This window comes from Lampris incognitus, chromosome 7 (genome assembly GCF_029633865.1).
Source record: "Lampris incognitus isolate fLamInc1 chromosome 7, fLamInc1.hap2, whole genome shotgun sequence".
Classification (NCBI taxonomy): domain Eukaryota; kingdom Metazoa; phylum Chordata; class Actinopteri; order Lampriformes; family Lampridae; genus Lampris; species Lampris incognitus.
In genome coordinates, this window is record NC_079217.1 from 12,467,151 (window position 1) to 12,490,520 (window position 23,370).

The 23,370-nt window shown below is 43.5% G+C and overlaps 1 protein-coding gene across 3 annotated transcripts; it reads right to left on the reverse strand.

Moving 5' to 3' along the window:
* Positions 1-1,917: 1,917 nt before the first annotated feature.
* Positions 1,918-21,552, reverse strand: LOC130115337 (high affinity cationic amino acid transporter 1-like). 3 transcript variants are annotated; one of them, XM_056282946.1, is made up of 13 exons: positions 21,482-21,552; positions 9,708-10,122; positions 9,407-9,565; positions 9,129-9,300; positions 8,888-9,021; positions 8,535-8,757; positions 7,832-7,971; positions 7,028-7,130; positions 6,709-6,914; positions 6,425-6,576; positions 6,163-6,271; positions 5,763-5,952; positions 1,918-5,399 (listed from the first exon to the last, which is right to left on the reverse strand). In XM_056282946.1, the coding sequence occupies exons 2-12, from the start codon at positions 10,075-10,077 to the stop codon at positions 5,774-5,776; spliced, it is 1,947 nt and encodes a 648-aa protein (XP_056138921.1). In that variant the 5' UTR covers positions 10,078-10,122; positions 21,482-21,552; the 3' UTR covers positions 1,918-5,399; positions 5,763-5,773. The 3 variants fall into 3 exon arrangements, with proteins under 3 accessions (XP_056138921.1, XP_056138920.1, XP_056138922.1); XM_056282945.1 differs by having other exon boundaries at positions 1,918-5,952; XM_056282947.1 differs by lacking the exons at positions 6,163-6,271; positions 6,425-6,576 and having other exon boundaries at positions 1,918-5,952.
* Between the last annotated feature and the right edge of the window lie 1,818 nt (positions 21,553-23,370).

The following is a 23,370-nucleotide window of genomic DNA, read 5'->3' on the forward strand; positions in this document are numbered from 1 at the left end:
GGTGACTCTGGACGAACTGCAGAGATCCACAGCTCAGCTGGGGGAATCTGTCCACAGCACAACTATTGGTCGTGCACTGTACAAATCTGGCCTTTATGGAAGAGTGGCAAGAAGAAAGCCATTGTTAAAAGAAAACCATAAGAAGTCCCGTTTGCAGTTTACCAGAAGCCATGTGGGGGACACAGCAAACATGTGGAAGAAGGTGCTCTGGTCAGATGAGACCAAAATTGAACTTTTTGGCCTACATGCAAAACGCTATGTGTGGTGGAAAACTAACACTGCACATCACCCTGAACACACCATCCCCACTGTCAAACATGGTGGTGGCAGCATCATGCTCTGGGGGTGCTTCTCTTCAGCAGGGACAGGGAAGATGGTCAGAGTTGATGGGAAGATGGATGGTGCCAAATACAGGGCAATCTTGGAAGAACACCTGTTGGAGTCTGCAAAAGACTTGAGACTGGGGTGGAGGTTCACCTTCCAGCAGGACAACGATCCTAAACATAAAGCCAGGGCTACAATGGACTGGTTTAAAACAAAACATATTCATGTGTTAGAATGGCCCAGTCAAAGTCCAGACCTAAATCCAATTGAGAATCTGTGGCAAGATCTGAAAACTGCCGTTCACAAACGCTCTCCATCTAATCTGACTGAGCTTGAGCTGTTTTGCAAAGAAGAATGGGCAAAAATTTCAGTTTCTAGATGTGCAAAGCTGGTAGAGACATACCCCAAAAGACTTGCAGCTGTAATTGCAGCAAAAGGCGGTTCCACAAACTATTGACTCAGGGGGGCTGAATACTTTTGCACACCACATTTTACAGTTTTTTATTTGTAAAAATTTTATAAAATCATGTATAATTTTCTTTGTACTTCACAATTGTGTGTCACTTTGTGTTGGTCTTTCACATAAAATTCCAATAAAATATATTTATGTTTGTGGTCAAAACGTGACAAAATGTGGAAAAGTTCAAGGGGTATGAATACTTTTGCAAGCCACTGTATTGTTTGAAATCACTTAAAGTGTGAAAAGTTGGGTTTGGACCCTGACCACTTTTTTTTTGATATGAGAAAATACATTTCTAATGCATAATTTATAAATCTCCAAATCACCATGTCTGAATTAAAAAAAAACATGTACGTCAAACCTCAGAATACTTCCCATTTTCCCCCCAATAAAGTTTTGAATATCTGTCCAGAATAATATTGTGCAAATGCAGTGGCAAAACCAAATGTATAATCGTCCTGTACTCCATAGAAGTCACCGGGGTGTGATACAGCTAGACTGAATCTGTGTGTAATCACGATGAGTGACATAAATTATGCTGCACATGCATGCTTTACAGCTGAGATCCGGGATTTTTCTCCATTAATAGTTATTTTATCCATTTGGAAGATGGAGTTGGGTTATATAACACTAACACGATACTAGCTGGCATATTAACCATTATTAGAGAGACTCCCTATATATTGCAGGATGAACATTTTGCAGTGGCGAACACGTCCCTACCCAAGCAGGGAAAAGGGACTCGGATGTGACGATGCATTTGTTGGACAGGTAATCTAGAAGTGTTCAGATAGTTTGTCGGAGCCAATTCATTTGATTGTGAATGTCGGCTTTGGTCTGAGGATGCCATTTCCACAAGGGTGGGAACTGTTTACTACCAAGTTGACGACACACGAGCAATAATAGCTGTTGTTTCTAGGTTACACAGAGGAACAGATCGGGGGAATCAGTGATTCCAGATTTAATGAATATTCAGCAGGCCTGTGCAAAACCTTTGCCTGACAATGTAAAATAGGCTGGTGAAGTTGTACCCTGGTCCAATAACTACATTTCCAGCAAAATGCTCTACAATAAAGTAAGTTTTGCAGGGATTTGATATCAACATATGAAACGATATCCACAGTTTTGGCCAAAGTACACCTTTAATTCATAGTGTTTATTTACAGCAGGCGCTAAACAAACCTTCACCATTTACAAGGAAACACACAGAACAAGACTACAGCATCACACAGACACAGAAGAAGAGTGCAAAAGTTGACCTCTCGTGATATAATTAAATACTTTTGTTCACACTTGGGAAATCTTTCATCAGTTTTTAATGCATGCAAATGTATACACAAAATAGGGTCAAAGAAGCATGGACAAAGCCTGGACTTAGTCCACCGTATTCTCTGAAACCTGTTCTGTCCCCAAAACACGTGTTAATCCGTGTTTATATGCAAACAGACGATCTTTTCCTGAAGCAAAATCTTCTCCGACACTTTTTTTTATAGACGTGTCAGAAATGAATAACATCGGCTCTTTTTAATCAGATATGCTTTATACATTATAATACATCTATTTTAGGCAGCTAGCCAACTATAATGGTATGGATAGACAGATCATTCAGCACTGTTATCGCAACTATTAAAAAAAACCAAAAAAACAGAAAAATATATTTTCCCCAAAATGTCTGAGTTATTATAACATTTGGCTTGAAAGCACCTCACTGGTGAGTAGGGCTGGGCGTCGTTTGGATTTTAATGATTCTGAATCTGCTTTTCGATTCCGGTTCTCGGAGAGGCGGGCTCAAAACAGGTCACATGCTTATATAACAGAAGAAAACTGTATTTAAAAAAAAAAGGTAACACTTTAGTATGGGGAACATAAAAAAACTTAATTACTAGTGAATTAGTAATGATCAAGATGTCACTTTAGTATGGGGAACATATTCTAAGTAACAAAAACTTAATTTACAGTAATTTAACACTATTAACACTTGTAGTTTTGTGTTTTGTTATGTAAGAACAGACCATATTCATTAAGTGTTAGTAAGGGAGAATAACTCTTCTTGTGGTACTACCACCTTATAAAGTCCATACTAAGCAAAGCATATTGAGATGGTACTACTAATAAGCAATAATTCTGATGTTATAGAGGGAAAACTCATAGTTAATGGTTTACTGGTTGTATAATAAGGCCATGCAGAATAAGGCATTAATGAGTACGTAATAATGACCAATTAAGAGCCAATGTGTTGCTAATTTGCATGCTAATAAGCACCTAATTAATGGTGACTACGTTCCCCATACTAAAGTGTTACCAAAAAAAAAAAAAAAACACGTTATACAAGCCATTCTGTTTTAAGAACAGATCATTCATGTGAACGTCTCACTCTTATATTTACATTTACAGCAACCGGCTTCATACACGGAGATGAAGACATAAAGACAGTCACATCCTGGTCCGGACTACCAGGCTGTACACGCGAGCGTTCAGCACAGAAAAAAAACCCATTTCAGTATTAGCATACAGTTTACAGCAGTTCGCTCATGTGTCAGTTGTTTGCTGACTCGCGGTTGCGAAGAAGACAAACGTTATTAATTTTCACCGACCCAACTGATACGAGGTGCCGCTTGCTGTTTGCTCAGGGTTGGCTGAAGAGGACGCCGAGGCTGGAGATGGAGACCGGCGCAAGGTGTCAAACACGGTACCCCGGTGTTTGTACACACTTCCGAACGCCCCTTGCTCTGGTCCAGGATGGCGCGCATTTACCTTGCGGAGGCGGAAACTACGCAGGCTGCATGCCGCCACCACGGAACCGGAAACCAACTCTCAGCGCGAGTGAAATGTATTTCGGGACCGATAGGCACAATCAAATTTCCTTTAGAATCAGAATTTTGGAACCGGTTCTCGATGCCCAACCCTACCACTGACCTTGTGAAAGAGATGAGCTAGTGTGTCGCTTTGACTCACAAGGTTGTCATTATGGCAAGGTTAATTTGACAGCAACTCATAAATAAACACAAAAAAAATATAAAATTATGCCATCCTATCTGACCAACTGAAAAGGGACTGAAGGTATACAGTATATACAGGTTGGCATGTGAAACAGGCACTTTAAATACACTGCAGGACCATGATAGCACTGGTATAACGCTTGCAAACATAATTTCTGTTATATCAAATTACACTGAATTCGGTGTTACACAGCAGCATGTGCATTTTTCTTTAGGTTTTTTTCTTTCTTCTTCCCATCATCCAAACCGCTTATCCTGCTTAGGGTCGCGGGGATGCTGGAGCCTATCCCAGCAGTCATTGGGCGGTAGGCGGGGAGACACCATGGACAGGCCACTAGGCCATCACAGGGCCGAACGGCCGACACACACACACACACACACACACACACACACACACACACACACACACACACACACACACACACACACACACACACACACATTCACACCTAGGAACAATTTAGTACGGTCAAGTCACCTGACCTCCATGTCTTTGGACTGTGGGAGGAAACCGGAGCCCCCGAAGGAAACCCACACAGACACGGGGAGAACATGCAAACTCCACACAGAGGACGACCCGGGATGACCCCCCCCCCCCCAAGGTTGGACTACCCCAGGGCTCGAACGCAGGACCTTCTTGCTGTGAGGCGACCGCGCTAACCACTGTGCCACCGTGCCGCCCATTTCTTTGGCTAGTCATAGAAAATACAAAACCCTCAGCAGAATCTATAGATACCCTATCTATATTGTTATTTTTGAACACTCATAGTTAAGGCATGACGCTGAATCCAAATTGTGTCAAATCCCTGAATACAGAAATACTACCTGTAAAGTACCAGGTATGGACATTCAATGGTGGGGATTCAGTTAAAATCCTCTGCACTATTTGACAATTACGATTTTCTTTTCACTTAAAAATGTCTGAGTATGAAGTTAAGAGCTGTGCTGGTCTTCTCGGCAAGTGTTTGTACCTAAAACGAGGGTAACAAGCTGACTCCATCTCCCATATGGACACAGCAACCAGCACCATGTCGTGTGACCAAAGAGCACCTGACACCGGTGGAAAACAAGGACCCACATACTCTGTGACACACAACGAGGTCCTAAACTCTCACATGCAAATTTATAAAAAGGAAAGGACAGTGCTATTTCAAGTAACATTCAAGTCATGCTTTTAAAAGCAGCTGGCGATGTCCTCTTTTTTTCCTCTTTCACTTACAGACTTGGTTTTTGTTTATCTAAAACGAGATATTTTTAAAAACTATTGATTTAGATTGAATTAAAAATGTGATGTGTACCATGTTACGTCACACATTATAAAAAAAAAAAAACGGATAAACTTTGGATTTAGTTTAAAAAAACAATGAAAATAAAACACACATGGCCATTGTAACTGTAGTTAATGCGCATGGCAATCTGCATATGAAACCAACCATCGGTTTCGGTCGTTATGCCAGTGCGTTGTTTGTAAGGGTGGGGATACCTGCAGTCAGCTGAGACCGAGGAGGTCCCTTAGGTGAGTGCTGAAACGTTTCTCCCTGTAAACGTTGTGCCCGTATGAACTGATTCAACCTTCTGTGATTTCCTCATCTGGATCACCGAGCGTGCATCAAGACCTGTCATAGCATTGGACATGTTTTGCAACGCTGAACACATCTGTGTTATCCTTACAAAAATGACTTTAAAACAGGCCAATAGACTTTTATGTCAAAGCAGCTCTTGTAAAAATTCTGTATTCAGCCTTTTGGCAAATATTTATCTGATACAATCAAATTTGCCTGATTGGTTCCGTTGAATATAATCCAATGTATATATTCTTAGTCCAATGAGACAGAGAAGAGAGAAGACTCGTTGCATCGGTGGAAGATGTGTCATGACACTCAACAAATTTCCCACTTTTGCTGCGAATTCTGAGAATATAAAAAATGTTGACTCCAGAATATGGTTCAAGCATGTTGACTCAAGGAAAAACCGGGCACCTCCTATGATGTTAGGAATCCTCGTCATCCTCTCCAGTCACATTTGGTCCAATGTGTAGAAAAGCCTCTTTCTCAATGGCCATGGGCTGTCCATTAAGTGAGCAGGCTGGTTTATAGCCATCAGTGCTGGACCTGGTCAGAGCAGCCTCTGCACTGTTGCGAATACCATAGCCAAAGTAGATGATGAAACCTAGGTATGGCACAAGAAAAACAATAAGTGACATATCCAAGCAATTTGCACGATTCCTCTATGCACACTAAGCAAAGATGATATTATATTTCTGTGTATTACTACACAAATATTTTGGACATCTCCTTAACGTGACGTTTTGCTGAAGGTTGTAAAGGAGACAGAGCTAGGCCGAGGCCTGGCGTGATGGTTATCGACAATGAATAGTACCTAGAACCATCCAGATGGCAAAGCGCATCCAGGTGCCTCTGTCCAGCTGCATCATCAGATAGACATTAATGAACATGCTGCACACCGGGATGAACGGCAACAGAGGAACCTGCGAGGAGAAACCATTAATGTGTTAAACAGACAACAACCTTGCACACATTTATAATAGTTATTGTGTGGAAGGTACTGATGACTCCCCCCACAATACGATTTGTGTGAAACAGTTTTCACTTCGCTATAAGCAAGCACATCAACACACTACCTTGAAGGCGAGTTTAGCCTTGCTCCCTGGTTGTCGCCATATAATAAGGGTGATGCTCAGGCAGATCACCATCAGAATAGTGAGGAGGGACATGGACCATGGTGCCCATCCTCCAAAAACAGCCACAATACAGAAAACACAGACCAACACACCTGGAAGGGAGCGAGACAAGGCAGTGAAATGGCAAAATAGATAGCATGTTGATGCCCATACCAAGGGAGAATTCTTGGAGCAAACAAATTACATTGTCAGCCAGTGTGGCCTGAACTTTCTGTGTCTCTCACCAAGTATACTGGTGCAGATGTTAACGATGAATCCTGACCGTGGAGACGGTTCTGTATTTGAAGGAAAAAGCAAGTTCTTCATGCTTAATTGATCCTCTGGCTCTGGCAGAAAGCCAGCGGTCCCCTCATTTAAGGACTCCGATAGCTCTGGTTCATCTTGTGTGCGGGCCATCTCGTAGGCCATACTGGGCTGTTCTGTCTGGTACCTGCACCCAACGACAGAAATTTATTTCACCATCTAGGAAATTGCAGGACACAAAATATGTAAATATTACTCTGCACTAAGGGCAGCTCTAAAGGCTGAGTGGTGGAGCCCTACCTGAGAACCAACACACAGGCAGCGACTAAGGTGTAGGCAAGAAGAGTGCCGATAGACATCAAGTCCACTAGGTCCTTTAGGTTGAACAGAAAAGCCATCACCGCTGTAGGATGGAGTGAAAGCAATACAATACAACTCTATGAACTTCAACATACCGGAGAGAAATGCACAGACAACCGTCGTACAATAAAAACATAATTGAAAGATGGATGCTACACAGTTTAACTTATTTTACACCTAATGTGACATTGCCAACCTTCCTCCTTCCTTAAGCTCACACTGCTGCCACAGGCCACTTCTCAGCTACCTACCAGCCATGAGCCCGGCCACCATGGTGGAGATGATGGGCGTCTTCCTTTCACTGACACTTGCCAGAAACGAGAAGAGCAGACCGTCGCGTGCCATAGCATAGATAATGCGTGGCAGCGGGAACATGGAGCCCAGGAGACTAGGCCAAGGATGAAGGAAGGAGGATGAGGCAGAGATTTATAACTCAAATATACGTCACTGAACTCTGGCTTCACACAAGGCCTCAACTGCTGCCCTTTTCTCAGCCCAGTATTCCAGGAAACACATGAAATAATGAAATTCAAGGCATTCCCGGGGCTTTACCCGTCCAGCGTTGGACTAGCATTAGCAACTTGTCTCTATAGACGTAATAGGGGTCGTTGCGTGTGTCTATAGAATATGGTTCAAGGTGGCTGAGGGCCCAATAGGGTTATGAGACCATGTGTGGCAAGAGTCCTCCTGTAGGGTTCTGAAGAGTAAAGCCAACCAGTTAGTGGGTTCAGGACCTGACCTCACCTGCGACAATGCCAGATGTTATTGTGGCTGTTAGGGGGGTTTTGGTTCTTGGGCTGATTTTAGCCAAACTTTTGAAGAGCAGACCATCCTCTGCCATGGCCCAGATGACTCTTGGCATTGGGAACATGGAGCCTAGTAAACTAAGGGAGAGAGGGAAAAAAAAAGAAAAGAAAAAAGAAAAAAAATCATGCCATGCAAGTGAATGCACACCATTAGAAAAAGAGCAGGTATCAGAAAAAACACAATCCACTCCACTCAAGGCCAAACTATATTAGTCCAGTGATCTCAAGAAATGTAATTAATATTTGTGGGGGCAAACAGCTTTACTCCAGAGAACCAAAGATTTATGCTGTGATTTCATCAAGGTACCATACCTAGTTGAAGAATGACTTCGGGGATTCAACAGAAATGTGTGGTTTACATGCAAATTAATTCATTGGTGAAGTGCTGCTGAACAGCTGGATACCAGAAAAGGTCTCCACGGATAAAATTCATGTCAGTCTCACATTCACTATCAAAAATCTATAAGTTGTCACATGTTACCATAAAGAACTTTGTCTCCATTTTTTCTAGCGTCAATTCTGGAAATAAACTCCATGTACATTCAGTAACTTCAGAATCTGTTAGAAAATACCACAAATTACATTAAAAAAAAACTCTTTTATGACTCCTCTTATCAAGAGGCAGTTGGACATCATCTTACCTCGTAGACAAGGCACACAGAGAGCCAATGGCTACTGCATAATTGGCTCCCTCCCAGCCCACATATTTAAAGGCCACAGGCAGTGGGCTGTTCTTATCCAGCATGTAGTAGGGCATCATCAGCGTGAGAGCCGCGGACACACCGAAGTATGCCACAAAGCAGATGAGCAGGGAGGTCACGATCCCAATAGGAATGGCCCTCTGGGGATTCTTCACCTCCTCTCCTGGGGGGAGGGAACATATTCGGATATGTCAGAAATGGATTAAACCTGCTGATAATGCTAAGCAGCTGAAGAGAGTTGTGGTGAGTGAGGGAAAACCCTGAAGATCAGATTAAAAAGCGTTTTCTCTCACCTGTGGTGGCGATGCAGTCGAACCCTACAAAGGCATAAAAACAAGTCGCAGCGCCAGAGAAGACTCCTGTGACGCCAAAAGGCATGAAGCCCCCCACACCGAGTTTCTTATCTGATAGCAAGGACTCTGACACACTGCAAGGAAAAGGATGAAAATCTGTTCAGCAAAGTTGCAAAAACACAGCTACGGTGATTGAAAGGACAGTATCCGGGGTCACAAGCTTAACGTCTCGAATATTTACTTAAGGGTCATGTTGCTGGTGGCATTGAAGATTTCTTCAGGGTTCAGGTGCCAGTTTTTCATAGTTCCTTTGACCAGGCCTGAGATGATCACAAACACCAGCACCAACACATTGATGCAGGTGAATACCTTATTAACCATGGCTGACTCCTTTACTCCAAATGCAAGTAGCCCTGTGGACAAGAGAGGTATGAGATGAGGGAGTGACTAAGGCAATCAACAGCAAGATGCATCAAGAGACAGACAAGATGATAAATACTATCTACTGCTGTTCCTGACCTGTCAGAGTGATGATGATGATGACAGCAAATATGTCAGGATACTCTGCCAGGACTCCGGGGGCATTCATGTACATGTGCTGCTTGCAGAATTCCTCTATCTGCCTCCCAATTAGCTCATCAAAGGTTGCACTCCAGGCTCTGGCAACACTGGATGTTCCTGTATGTAGTAAATATATCCTTTAACCAAATAATAGCGTGACGGATATTACTGTGTTAAGAAAAACAGTCATGCCAAATACTGTAACATCTAGTGTAACTGTCAAAAGTTCCCTTTCCTTCCTAGGTTATGAATGTCTTACCAATAATATATGCAAGAATGAGGTTCCAGCCTGTGATGAAGGCCCAGAGTTCACCAACAGTCACATAGCTGTAGAGGTAGGCTGAACCCGTTTTGGGGACCCGGGCCCCGAACTCAGCGTAGCACAGACCGGCCAGGACAGACGCCAGGGCGGCGATGAAGAAGGAGAGGACAATGGCGGGTCCAGCATCCTCACGGGCCACCGCGCCAGCCAGCACGTAGACGCCAGCTCCCAACGTGCTGCCCACACCCAAGGCCACCAAGTCAAATGTGTTGAGACATCGGGAGAGGCGGGATTCGTCTGTGGTACAGTCCACCACTTTCACCCTCAGGAGCTGCTTTCCAATGCCCTTCAACGTGGCCACAATCATTCTGCTACCTAGTCAGGTCCGAAAGCACTGGAAAGGAGGATTCACCTAATGTCAAAACAAAAGAAGGGTGTCACAATAAGCTTACATAAACGCAAATCTAATGCCACTTGCCACCACTGCATGGTATTAGTGTTTTAAAATAACATCTTTTTTTTCTCTTACCAACACACAGAATGTAACTCAACTATCGCTTCTACTATTAAAGAAAAGTAAGATGCCTATTTAGAAAAAAAGGCTTAGATTTTGAATCCGAAGCAACAACAACAAATGAGAATGCAAAAAAAAATTACCCCCACCCCTTTTCTCCCCAATTGTACCCGTCCAATTACCCCACTCTTCCAAGCCATCCCGGTCGCTGCTCCCCGATCCGGGGAGGTCTGCAGACCACCACATGCCTCCTCCGACACACGTGGAATCACTAGCTGCTTCCTTTCACCTGACAGTGTGTGGTTTCACCAGAGGGACGTAGCGTGTGGGAGGATCACGCTATTCCCCCCAGTCGCCCCCCCCCCAACAGGCGCCCCGATCAGCCAGAGGAGGTGCTAGTGCAACGACCAGGACACACCCACATCCGGCTTCCCACCTGCAGACACGGCCACTTGTGTCTGTAGGGACACCCAACCAAGCTGGGGGTAACACGGGGATTCGAACCAGTGAGCCCTGTGTTGGTAGGCAATGCAATAGACCGCTATGCTACCCGCATGCCGAGAACACATCTTTGTACTGTCGAGAAACAAGAAGTCATGGCTTACTGGATGTTGTAATTATCTATCCCTCTGGTGCTTTTTTAATGACATTTAATTGGCAAAAAGCAGGGAAAAAAACTTGCAGAGTTTAAGTTCTGCAGTACACAACTCTTATTTTGTACAACAATGTACACAGGATGTATTTATTTCACTAGGAGACAGAACACATCAGACCGGCTTGTGATTATCCCACGGCAGGAGATTAATTCCCTGCAACCCTGCAGGGTTCCCTGTGAGATTCACTGCTTCTTGGGTTATCACCAATATGGAGAAGTCCACTTGCAGTACAACACTGTTACCAACATCTCTTGAAAAATAAAAAAAACCTCAGCGTTGACAGGGAAAACAGGGTCAGCCGATACCGACAGAATCAATATCACAATATTTTTGACTGAATACTTCGATACCGATAACATGACAATATTTTGGGAATGAGGCTTTGGGCAATCATGACATTCAGACACAATGCACTTTTGAGAAATGATCATTAGCAATGTGGATACGATGGCCACGAAGGTAGAGGCATTCACTCTTCATTTCACTCAGCTAAAACTCAGCTCAGAAAATCCTATCACTTTACTGGTATGCAGCCTTTTAGACCAGGGAATGACAACATTATAACCAAAACCCCAGACGATATCTAGTCTCATATCACGATATCGACATTATACCGATATATTGCTCAGCTCTACGGGAGGACTTTGAATATTCAACTGCACAATAACTTCAGATGATATGATACAAAATGAGGCAATATCTATATTGAAAAGCCTTTAAAACACAACATCAACTTGAAACCAGTTTCATCATAACTGCAATGCCTGTTAAAATAATCACAGCAGAGTTGTCATGTGGTCAAGTACTCACGTCAATACAAAAAAAACCCCCCAAAAAACAAAAACAAAACAAAAAGTACTTCTTTGTTCTTTTTTCACCAATGCCTAAAATTTGTCTCCTCCAAGAATGCCAACCTTACTCCAAAACCTTCTCCATCATGTCGTCTCATTGCCAGTCACATCAAAATAGACTAAGGTGTAGTGGAGAGGGAAGTTTACATACACGTACCAAGTCTGACACATGCGACGGTGACGTCTCCAGGAGAACAACCCATTCAGGTGGTTGGCTCCAATATGAAGTGGTGACAAATCACATGGCCTGAACAGCTGTGATGACAGCAATGCCCTCTTTCCCTACCCCTCAAACCCCCCCCCACCCCCCAGGCTTAGCCCTGCTGCCCCCTGGTAGACCTCACACAACAGCCCAAACTGCAATAACTTATAAAAAAGGAAAGCAATGAAAATATAAAGTGGTCTTGCCTCGTGTCCCTGTTGCAAAGGAAGCCGTAAAAGAAACCAGGCATTGAAATGGATAGTACCATGGCTGGACTGCTAATATAGAAGTAGTACGCTAATTGATTTGGCGACTGCCTGAGAAAAGGAGGATGGAGAAAAAAAAAAGTTTTTGAAAAAAAGACTTTTTTTTAAAAATGTCCGTTATTTGAATAATGAACGTGAAGTATGTTATAAACCCGCCAAGAGGACGATAACCGCAGTGTTCAAGAGCAAAAGCAACATGGCCGTGTTTTGCCAAGTGTGGGAGTAATGCGCTCTCTCTCTGGGTTATGATAACCTAGGTGGTTAGCGCCAGATGTTACAAATCTGCTGGTTCGAATTATCTCCAAGTACAGACAAACAGATGCCATATAAAGCCAAAAGTTTTGTCTTGGCCGGAAAAGTAACTTGACCTTAAAGTAAATACTTTGTATTGCACAGTCTATGGTCTGGACTGGATATTGTACTGCAAGCCATCAAATGCTCACAATTGCACCTGCAGGCTAATATGCCCCGATCACACCAGTCAAGAAACAGACAGGAGGAGGGGCCTGGAAAAATAATTTTGTCAGACGTCAGGGCAGGGGTAAGTCAACATTTGTCACTCTCCAGCAAGCACAAAGGGGCCAAGAACAGTCAGCAGTTGAGGACCGCAGACAAGAGACATTGCACGCACATGCACTCATGATGGGACACGCTGCAGCTGAGCTAAAATAAGAGGGTGGGCAGCAACGGGCCCTGCCCTCCTCTCATCCAATCCCCAAGCTGAACACCTGCTTGGGACACAAGGGAGACATGGGTACATTTGGAACAGCAGTTAGTCACATGCACCTCTCTTTGTAGACGATGGCGTGCCTTCAACCAGCCATAAACCTTGGCACTCTAGTATTTGTTTATACACTTGGGGAAAAGACACACATCAAATTCATGCTTATCCAAACTAAAGCCTTGGTATGACTCAGACCTGGAAATAATGCCTAAAGCAACTGTGATATGCGTCATGCAAAAGTACACATTTGAAAAAAAAAAAAAAAAAGAAAGTTTAAACATTTCGTCTCAAGCCACAAAGCAAATGAGCAGTCTGCCTTGTTCTGAGTCGTTAGTGCTGGGCAATATGGAAATTGTTATCATCAGGATAATCATAGGGAATTTTACAACATGTCAATATGTAGCATGATATCTGTATATAGGTATATGCAAAAACGCCATATTTAAGAATCCAACTGAGGCTCATTACATTGACCTGCTTGGAAACATATAACACTGTGTATAGGTCAAAGAAGGTTGAGTCAGTTCATCTGAGCACAACGTTTATTGGCAGAAACGTTCCGTCACTCATCTAGGTGACCTTTTCAGTCTCAACTGATGGCAGTATCCCCACCCCTTATCAGCAACACAGTGGCATTACGACCAAAACCAACGACCAGTTTCTTACGCAAATATGGGCCTGACCGTTAACTACGGCCATGTGTACTATTCACGGAGGATTTGCGAATGTTTGCGATCACGGCATTGTAAGATGGCAACAGATGTACTCTTAACCCCCCCCCCCCTCGGTTCAGGGATGGTCGTTCCATCTTCACATCTACAGTCGCCATCTTACAATGCCGTGAATGCAAACATTCCCAAATCGTCTGTGAAAAGTACACACGGCCATTGTAGCTCTAGTTAATGGTCACGGCAGTTTGCATATGAATCCAGTCGTTATTTCACTGTATCGGTTATAAGGGTGGGGATACCTGCAGTCACTGTAGACTGAAGAGGTCACTTAGATGAGTGATGAGACGTTTCTCTCAATAAACGTCGTGTCCACATGAACTGATTCAACCTCCTCTGATTTTCTTACATGGATTGTTGACCATGCATAAAGACACTGTGTAATATCAAACCAAAACCGGTTTTCATATAACAGGGCTACTCCCTGAAATATTTAGACCTCATTTTGTGAAACGTTTTAGGTAATAAATTCCCATCGTTCATTTTAAACAGCAACACTGTGTGTCGAGATTAGGGTTGGGCATCGTTTGGATTTTAACGATTCCGATTCCGCTTTTCGATTCCGGTTCGTAACGATTCTCGATCCCGGTTCTTGGGGAGGCGCGGTCAAAACAGGTCACATGCTTATTTCACAGAAGAAAATTTTATTAAAAAAAAAACTCTATACAAGCCATTCTGTTTTAAGAACAGATCATTCATGTGAATGTCTCACTCTTATATTCATATTTACAACAACTGTCTTCATACATGAAGATGAAGAAATAAAGACACGGTCACACCCTGGCCCGGACTACCAGGCTTTCTTCTTCTTCTTCTTCTTTCGGCTTGTTCCGTTTCCCTGGGGGTCGCCACAGCAGGAAAACGAGCAAATCTGCCTTCTCAGGCTGTACATGCGAGCATCCAGCACAGAAAAAAAAAAAACACATTTCAGTATTTGCATACAGCTTATAGCAATTCACTCGTGTATAAGTTGTTTGCCGTCTCGCCGTTGCGAAGAAGACAAACGTTATAAATTTTAACCGACACAATTGCGACGAGGTGTTGCTAGCTGTTTACTAAGGGTTGGCAGAAGAGGACGCCCAGGTGCGAGATGGAGACCGGCGCAACATGTCAAACACGGTACACTGGTTAATTTGTACACCGTGCAGGTCAGTGTTTCTCAACTCTGTCCTCAAGGAACCCCTATGCCTGCATATTTTCTTTGCAACCCTGAACAGGTACCTGTTTGTAGTTATTCAACCAATCATCAATGAATTTTGTCAGATGTTGCACACCTTGCATAATTAAGTGCTGCGAGATGATTGGTCGAGTAAGTACAAGCAGGGCTACCTATGCAGGGGTACAATGAAAATCTGCAGGATAGGGGTTCCTTGAGGACTGGGTTGAGAAACACTGGTGTAGGTGAAGGTATTTGGCCATATTTGTTGCGCATCCTCCCTTGCACGAAATACACTCACTGGCCACTTTATTAGGTACACCTTGCTAGTACCGGGTTGGACCCCCTTTTGCCTTCAGAACTGCCTTAATCCTTCGTGGCATAGATTCAACAAGGTACTGGAAACATTCCTCAGAGAGTTTGATCCATATTGACATGATAGCATCACGCAGTTGCTGCAGATTTGTCGGCTGCACATCCATGATGCGAATCTCCTGGTCCACCACATCCCAAAGGTGCTCTATTGGATTGAGATCTGGTGACTGTGGAGGCCATTTGAGTACAGTGAACTCATTGTCATGTTCAAGAAACCAGTCTGAGATGATTCGAGCTTTATGACATGGCGCGTTATCCTGCTGGAAGTAGCCATCAGAAGATGGGAACACTGTGGTCATAAAGGGATGGACATGGTCAGCAACAATACTCAGGTAGGCTGTGGCGTTGACACGATGCTCAATTGGTACTAAGGGGCCCAAAGTGTGCCAAGAAAATATCCCCCACACCATTACACCACCACCACCAGCCTGAACCGTTGATACAAGGCAGGATGGATCCATGCTTTCATGTTGTTGACGCCAAATTCTGACCCTACCATCCGAATGTCGCAGCAGAAATCGAGACTCATCAGACCAGGCAACGTTTTTCCAATCTTCTATTGTCCAATTTTGGTGAGCCTGTGCGAATTGTAGCCTCAGTTTCCTGTTCTTAGCTGACAGGAGTGGCACCCGGTGTGGTCTTCTGCTGCTGTAGCCCATCTGCCTCAAGGTTCGACGTGTTGTGCGTTCAGAGATGCTCTTCTGCATACCTCGGTTGTAATGAGTGGTTATTTGAGTTACTGTTGCCTTTCTATCAGCTCGAACCAGTCTGGCCATTCTCCTCTGACCTCTGGCATCAACAAGGCATTTTCGCCCACAGAACTGCCGCTCACTGGATATTTTCTCTTTTTCGGACCATTGTCTGTAAACCCTAGAGATGGTTGTGCGTGAAAATCCCAGTAGATCAGCAGTTTCTGAAATACTCAGACCAGCCCATCTGGCACCAACAACCATGCCACGTTCAGTCACTTAAATCACCTTTCTTCCCCATTCTGATGCTCGGTTTGAACTGCAGCAGATCGTCTTGACCATGTCTACATGCCTAAATGCATTGAGTTGCTGCCATGTGATTGGCTGATTAGACATTTGCGTTAACGAGCAGTTGGACAGGTGTGCCTAATAAAGTGGCCGGTGAGTGTAAATTCGCCACAGGCGTTGCACTGCGCCAACCCTTCATTTTTCAAGGCCGCTTGCCAAGGCCGCTTGCTCTGGTCCATGAAGGCACGCATTTAACTTCCGGAGGCGGAAACTACGGAAGCCGCATGCCACCACCACGGAAACTGAAACGAACGTTAAGCGCGAGTAAAATTTATTTAGGGAACCGATACGCAGAATCGAAAGTTTGAATTTCTTAACGATTCCTTTTGGAATTTCGGAACCGGTTCCAATCTATAACCGGTTCTCGATGCCCAGCCCTAATCGAGACGTAACAACATCATCCTGATACAATACCACTGAAGGACAGCAAACAGTGACATTTAATTACTACCTAGCCCTACTACACATTCTGTGCAGCACATCTGTTATCGTTGAATTGTCTCTTTGACGATAACCTGCGGTCAAATTTGAATGCCTATGCTGCAAAAACACAGATTTCCCTTGGTGATTCCGATTGCCAACTGCCAGTGAAAGATCTGTGAATGCCTCTTTGATAAATTCAAATAATTTGGCATACCAACATATGATCTCACATCAATGACATGCAAGCACAGACAACCCACAATAGGCTATTGCCTATACAGTAATAAGATGTTTTCCTGCTTTTAATCCTCAGACTGAGTTTGGAAGGATTTGCAGACATTTATCACCTACTTGTATGAATGGTATCTAACAAGCAAAGTCCACCTGTCCCTGTGATGCAACCGGGCATGGGCAAAAAAAAAAAAGAAAAAGAAAAAGTGACATGTTAAAGGCATCATAAAACAGCTCACGTGAGCTAGGACAACTATGGCTCCTAAGATCCAACCCTTATGGACACCTCTGGGGCCAGTGTTGACCTTGTAACATAAAACTACGATAGCTAGGCTAAACCGTAAACAACCAAATCCCCTGACCACATATCACAGAGAAACAAGGATAGTTCACCTTACTGTATCTTATGCACATACTAAATAAAGAGGGCTGTGAAGTTCAGTGAATCTCAGTTGTGCATAATCATTTCTAGTGAAATGTGCTTTATTTCACAACATGTATAATAAGCATGTGATGATTCTCACCATGCCACTGAGTGCCAGTTTGATTCTTTACTTTTACTGAACAGTGCACAGTGCAAACTTAAACCATTAGTTTGAGGTCAAGGGGTAAAATAATTGAGATAGAATTCACCCCCCACCCCACCCCACTCTCACCCCACCATTAAAGAAATACCATGTGCCAAAAAACAGTAAATTGTAAATCAAACCATTTTGCTTTTATTTATTCAAGTTATTCGTGGCTTTTGGTATCAGATTTTAGCCTTGGGTAAACTCTCTGATACAGATATTCCATTTTAGCCGATATCCGATACCAGTGTTGTACTGGTGCATCCCCTCCCTGTGCAGTAGTTGGAGATCGAAGATTATCTGGGGAGATCTTAAGCACATCCTACTTTAACTGCTGAAAGTTTATTGATCTTTCTTATAACCGCACTGTAGGCTATACATAAACAAATGTTATCCAAAAAAAAAAAAGGTGATAAAATTTGTTAAAGAAAAAACTATATAGAGGGAATTAAATTATACCCTTAAATCAGAAATATATACAGTAATGGACACGTTATCCGAGACCGAGTTGAATTTCCCTAGGGTTTTATGCCTTAACAATACATTATAAGTCACCGAGGACATTCTAGCTGTCACAGAAACACACATGTTGAAAAACACCAAATGACAACTGGACATGTGTTGCACGTGGCACTACATATGTGTTCATGTTTTTATAGACATCGTACACGGAGATGTGTACAGTACAAACTATAGCCTCTGTGTAGCTAATATCTGCAGGCCTGAGCAAAGAAAAATATGGGGCTAAACGTGTACTGCCAATAATAGCATCAGCCATTGTGGATTTAGTCAGATGTTGACAACCCTATATAAAGCCTGTACAGTGTCAAAGACAGTGCCTGTGTTGGAACGTGAACGCGGGTTGCATGACCTTGTGCACCCCTCAATGATTCATTATTTGCAGTTTAGCTGTTACACTATTTGTCATCGGTTGACTTGGGTTAATGCAAAAAAAAAAAAAAAAAAAAAGCCAAAGCACATGTCAGTGATTTAGGTGAACAGACGTCCGTGATATGCAGAGAAAATCCTCTGCTTTGAACTGGTTGCATGTACACAGTCTCGTTCGGCGTATTATCAGGGTACATATTTGAAATGCAATCTGGGATTTCTAGTCAGGGGTTTAACATAAATATTTACCATCCAGCTGCCTGACCCATATATTCATTTGCTGCTGTGTGCCTTGTTCCATCTTCCACATACAGAATCGGCATAATAACCAACTCGGATATCCAAAAAAAGTGGTTGTTTGAGGATTGCCGATAGCTGGCATGACCTCTGAGGAGGGCTCACAGCACACACAATGAACAGTGCACATGTCATTTCTAACGCTATTGTGTCATATTATGCGACTATAATGGGTAACCACTGGTGGTCAACACTTTCAGAGACCACACTACTACTTTCGGCTGCTCCCATTAGGGGTCGCCACAGCGGATCACCCATTTCCATCTCTTCCTGTCCTCTGCATCTTCCTCTGTCACACCAGCCACCTGCATGTCCTTCCTCACTACATCCATAAACCTCCTCTTCGGCCTTCCTCTTTTCCTCTTCCCTGGCAGCTCCATATTCAGCATCCTTCTACCAATATACCCAGCATCTCTCCTCCACACATGTCCAAACCATCTGAATCTTGCCTCTCTTGCTTTGTTTCCAAACCGTCCAACTTGAGCGGTCCCTCTAATATACTCGTTCCTAATCCTGTCCTTCTTCGTCACTGGGAGTGACGAAGAAGGACAGGACCACACCTTCAACCTAAATGTCTTCACGCATGCTCAATAACAATGATAATAACTGAACTTCAACCTACATGCTAATCAACAAAAGCTCCTCAGCGGTAGAGTATGGGAGAGTCTCCATTGTATTTGTGATTAATGAGCATACATACTGTAGGCAAGCAGCGTAGTCTGGTGAGCAAAACGTGACCTCGTGGTTGGAAAAATGGCTGTTTATTTCAGGAACTACCCCCTTCATGAGCGTTTCCCTCTTCTGGAAATGTGTTTGTACTGTAGGGCTGCCAGAGATGAATTAACAATGAAGGGTGGATGATCAGTAAAGAAAAAAAAGCCAAGGTGAAGAACACCTAACAAGCAAAAAAAAAAAGAAAAAAAGAAAAGAAAAAAGGATTTGAATAAGAGAAAGAGGAGATAGAAGGCATGTAGTACAGCCTTAATGCAAACTAACCACAGCGCTCAAGCGATAATGTCAGTCATCCTATATTCTACATCTGGCCACCTCAAGAATTCAATATGCAATTGTGTGAATTCAAATGTCTGATGATGATGAAGATGAAGACTCGTGCTAGAATCGAACACCCTCTTTCTCCACCCAGTCACAACGTATCACTGAGGTACATGCTATGATCCTAGATGTGAAAGACATGTTTCGAAAAATTAAATTTTCTTTATTCTGGACTTTGAACTTAACTGTGATGGTTTAGGTCTCAAGTCTATTGGGGTTTTTTGGAGTGAATGGAGCAGTGTAACCAGTATCACCAGCTGGGTTTAACAGTTAGGCCAGTATCAACCGAGAAGTACATATGTGCCTTTTTTTCATACCCCCCCTCCCTCCCTTTTTTACTCAAATTAATCTTTATATTCAGGAATTGAAATGACTTTTATGTATAGACACTTCTGCCCAGAATAAACATCTGTTTAAACAGAGAGCAATTGGGTTGGTTCTGTCTAATCCACAAATAAATAAACAAATAAATAAACAGCAAAATGTCTGTGTGTGTGTTTGTTTGTGTACATGTGTGTGCATGTACATGTGTGTGTGTGTGTGTGTGTGTACAAGGGCTCATTCTGATCTTTAATAAATACCTGGCCACCCCAACAAGTTAAGAGAAAAAAAGATGATTTGGTGTTAATGGTCAGGATATAAGCATGTTGGCTCCAGATCAACATGCCTACAGTTATTACAAGAGACTTAACAATATTTGGCCGTAAACTTGTTTACTTCACCACAGATCTCCATACAAATATGTATATGCAAATAAACCTGACTTGACTTGTACGATAATGAGCACGTCACAATATGTTTAATTCTCTCCGACTTCAAACAGCTTCCCTGTTTGTCCCTCGTCATGGCGTCCCCAACACAAACAAACCATCAAACACATTTGCGTCAACTGACGAAATCCGAGTTGCCACCTCCTCTTGACTGCACAGCCAAGTTGTATTTGTGAAGAGCCCAACCGCGCCGCAGAGCTTCCTCTGAGCGCCATTCATTTCCTAATGACGTCACTGCGCGCCCCACTAGCGGAAACACGCCGCGTCCATTGATCAAAATCACAACGTTGGCATACGCGTTTAACTAATAAACTTTACATACTGGTGTGAGGAGCACCCCCTGTATTCTAGCCTACCTGCCAGGGAAAACGGCGTGTGCTGTATACATGACACCACGCCGGCGCCAATTCCTCTATCAAACGTTTCACTGTTGGTAGCGAGTGACACACGTGAAAAACTATGCGGCGCTATAAAAGGCAACGCATGGCCCCACGCCGCGGCCCGTGTACCTAGCGACCTATCGCAGCGGGGGCACCAGTAACCCAAACGCTAAGAATAAATAAAATAACATAGTACCTGTCAATCTAATAGCACGAATGTAAGACACATGGAACTAGTAGACTTTCTCTAAAGTTATTGCATCAGCCACATGGTTACTTCCTCCTCGCTCCATGTGCAACAGTATCCCAGTGTACACAGCAAACACACACACACGCGCAACGGGCGCAGGCGCGACCGGGGTGTATCAACGCTGCAGCCGGAACCATGTTTTACGAACATATACAAGTCACATAACTCTGAGAAACAACGACATCGATGAAGAAAAGACGCCCCCTGACAACACATGAAATTCCTTACCCTGAAAATCTGAAGAAGAAGAAAAAAAAAGAAGGAACGCCGCCGCTTGGTTTAGACCGCCAAACACGCCGGAGCTTTCATCATCTCTACCACACACACACACACACACGCTGTGAGGAAACAACGGTATCGATGAAGAAAAGATGCTCCATGAAAAACGTAACATTTCTTACCCAGTAAATTAAAAAAAAAAGAGGGCTGCAGCTCGATCACGCCGTCAGACACGCCGAAGCTTTCATCATCCTCTCCACCACAGACCGACAATACACGGTATACACGCGCGCGCGCGCGCACACACACTCGGAGGCTCCGCCCACCTACTCGCGCTACTGGAAAGGAGAACTTTTCTTTATTGACACTTTTTTTGTATTGACACGTTTAAATGCTACACACAACACATAAAACAAAAGAGGAGGGAAATAAACGTAAAGACAATTAAGAAAATTAAATAAATACAATTAGATACATAAATGAAAGGGAGGGGAGTCCTAGGGGTTCTCTGCAAGTTCAACTTCTGCTATCAATTCAGAGTCCCAGGGCATTCTTCCTCTACATTAATTAACCTCAGTGATGAGCAATAGTGACTCAGTTCCCTATGGAATATGAGGAAGTTTGGCTGCGTGTCCCGGGATCTGTTCTTATGTACAAAGAACTTCCCAAGAAGAATATTGTTAATTGCCATCTTTCCATCTTTCACAAGCATACCAAAAAACAAAAAAAAATCACGTCTTTTTGGGGTTTTTTTTATAGTTCAGAGTGTTCTGATCCGTTATTCCCACCTATATGCTTATTTAGGTGTCGTTGATTATAAATGATTAGGCACACCGTTATTACACAATGCCTAACGTGGCTTGCTTTATTCCACCGTATTGCAAGACTGCCCGAACAATATTCCTCGCGCTTCTCCCCACGTCAACAGGTGACGTCACATACATACGGGTGCCCTTACATGCCAAACCGGTACATGACATCCCTCCTTTTCTGGGAAATAAACTTCAGGTTATTTTCAATTAAAAAATATGAACCCATATAATGACAGAATCAAAACATTCCTAACCAAAACACATACCGCATATTCTGTATGCTTTCACCTTAATTAGAACCATGTATTAATTCTCCATTAACACATATTCACTTATGAACAGTCCGCAAACATATAAGACCTTTTAACATGTTAATTTCACATTTGCATCAACAAACAACAATCGTCACTGAACTTGACCCAACAGTTTTTTTTTACATTTCTCCAGTCTATGTCATATCATAGTCTGCCAGCCTCGATGGCAAGCGTCTCTCTCTTGGAGGCCTGTCTGCCCCCGGGGTGTCATTGCTGGTGTTGCTCCGCTCTGCGTTTGGAGCACCCAGTGTCTCTCTGTTTGATGTGCAGTCCTCGGCATCCTGTGATGCTTCTGCTCCCTCCGGCAGGTGTCTCCTGAGTACTGGTGTATCCGTGTGTATCTGGCTCCGGTTGGAGATTCGACGACAACTTGGTTTCCTGATTTGCTCACCACCTTGTGTGGCGTTGTGTTGAATAGTGTTGTCAGTTTATCAGTCTTTTCTTGTCTCACCAGGACCGTGTCACCGACACCGACATCCGAGTACCTGGCGTGACGCCGTTCGTCTGCATAGATCTTTGATCGTCCTTTCTGTTCTGCATCTCTGTCTCTTACCTCCAGATCAGCGTGTGCTGCTGTGATGCTTGGCAGCTTCCCCCTCATCTTTCTTTTGAAGAGCAGCTCCGCGGGACTCTTCCCTGTGGTCGCGTGATCGATGCTCCGGTATACTGACACATACTTTCTAAGTTCTCGCTTCCAATTGAGTCCATCTGAAACAGCGATGCGAATCCTCTTCATCAGCGAGGCGTTTTGACGTTCTTCCTCGCCGTTCACCTGCGCCCATCGTGGCGTTGTTTTCTCATGCTTGATTCCGTTGGTGTCACAGTACTCACTGAACTCCTCTGATTTGAACTGAGGACTCTGGTCCGACCTCAGTGTGACGGGAAGTCCATGTCGACTGAAGATTGTCTCTAGACTGTCTATCACTGTTGACGTGGTTGTGGACT

Excerpts from the sequence above, each read along its gene's own strand:
- LOC130115337 (XM_056282946.1), bottom strand. The coding sequence starts at position 10,077 with ATGATTGTGGCCACGTTGAAGGGCATTGGAAAGCAGCTCCTGAGGGTG. Across the intron at positions 7,972-8,534 it reads CTGTGTGCCTTGTCTACGAG|TTTACTAGGCTCCATGTTCC; the intron begins GTAAGATGATGT and ends TCTCTCCCTTAG. Across the intron at positions 6,915-7,027 it reads GCCTGTGTGTTGGTTCTCAG|GTACCAGACAGAACAGCCCA; the intron begins GTAGGGCTCCAC and ends CGTTGGGTGCAG.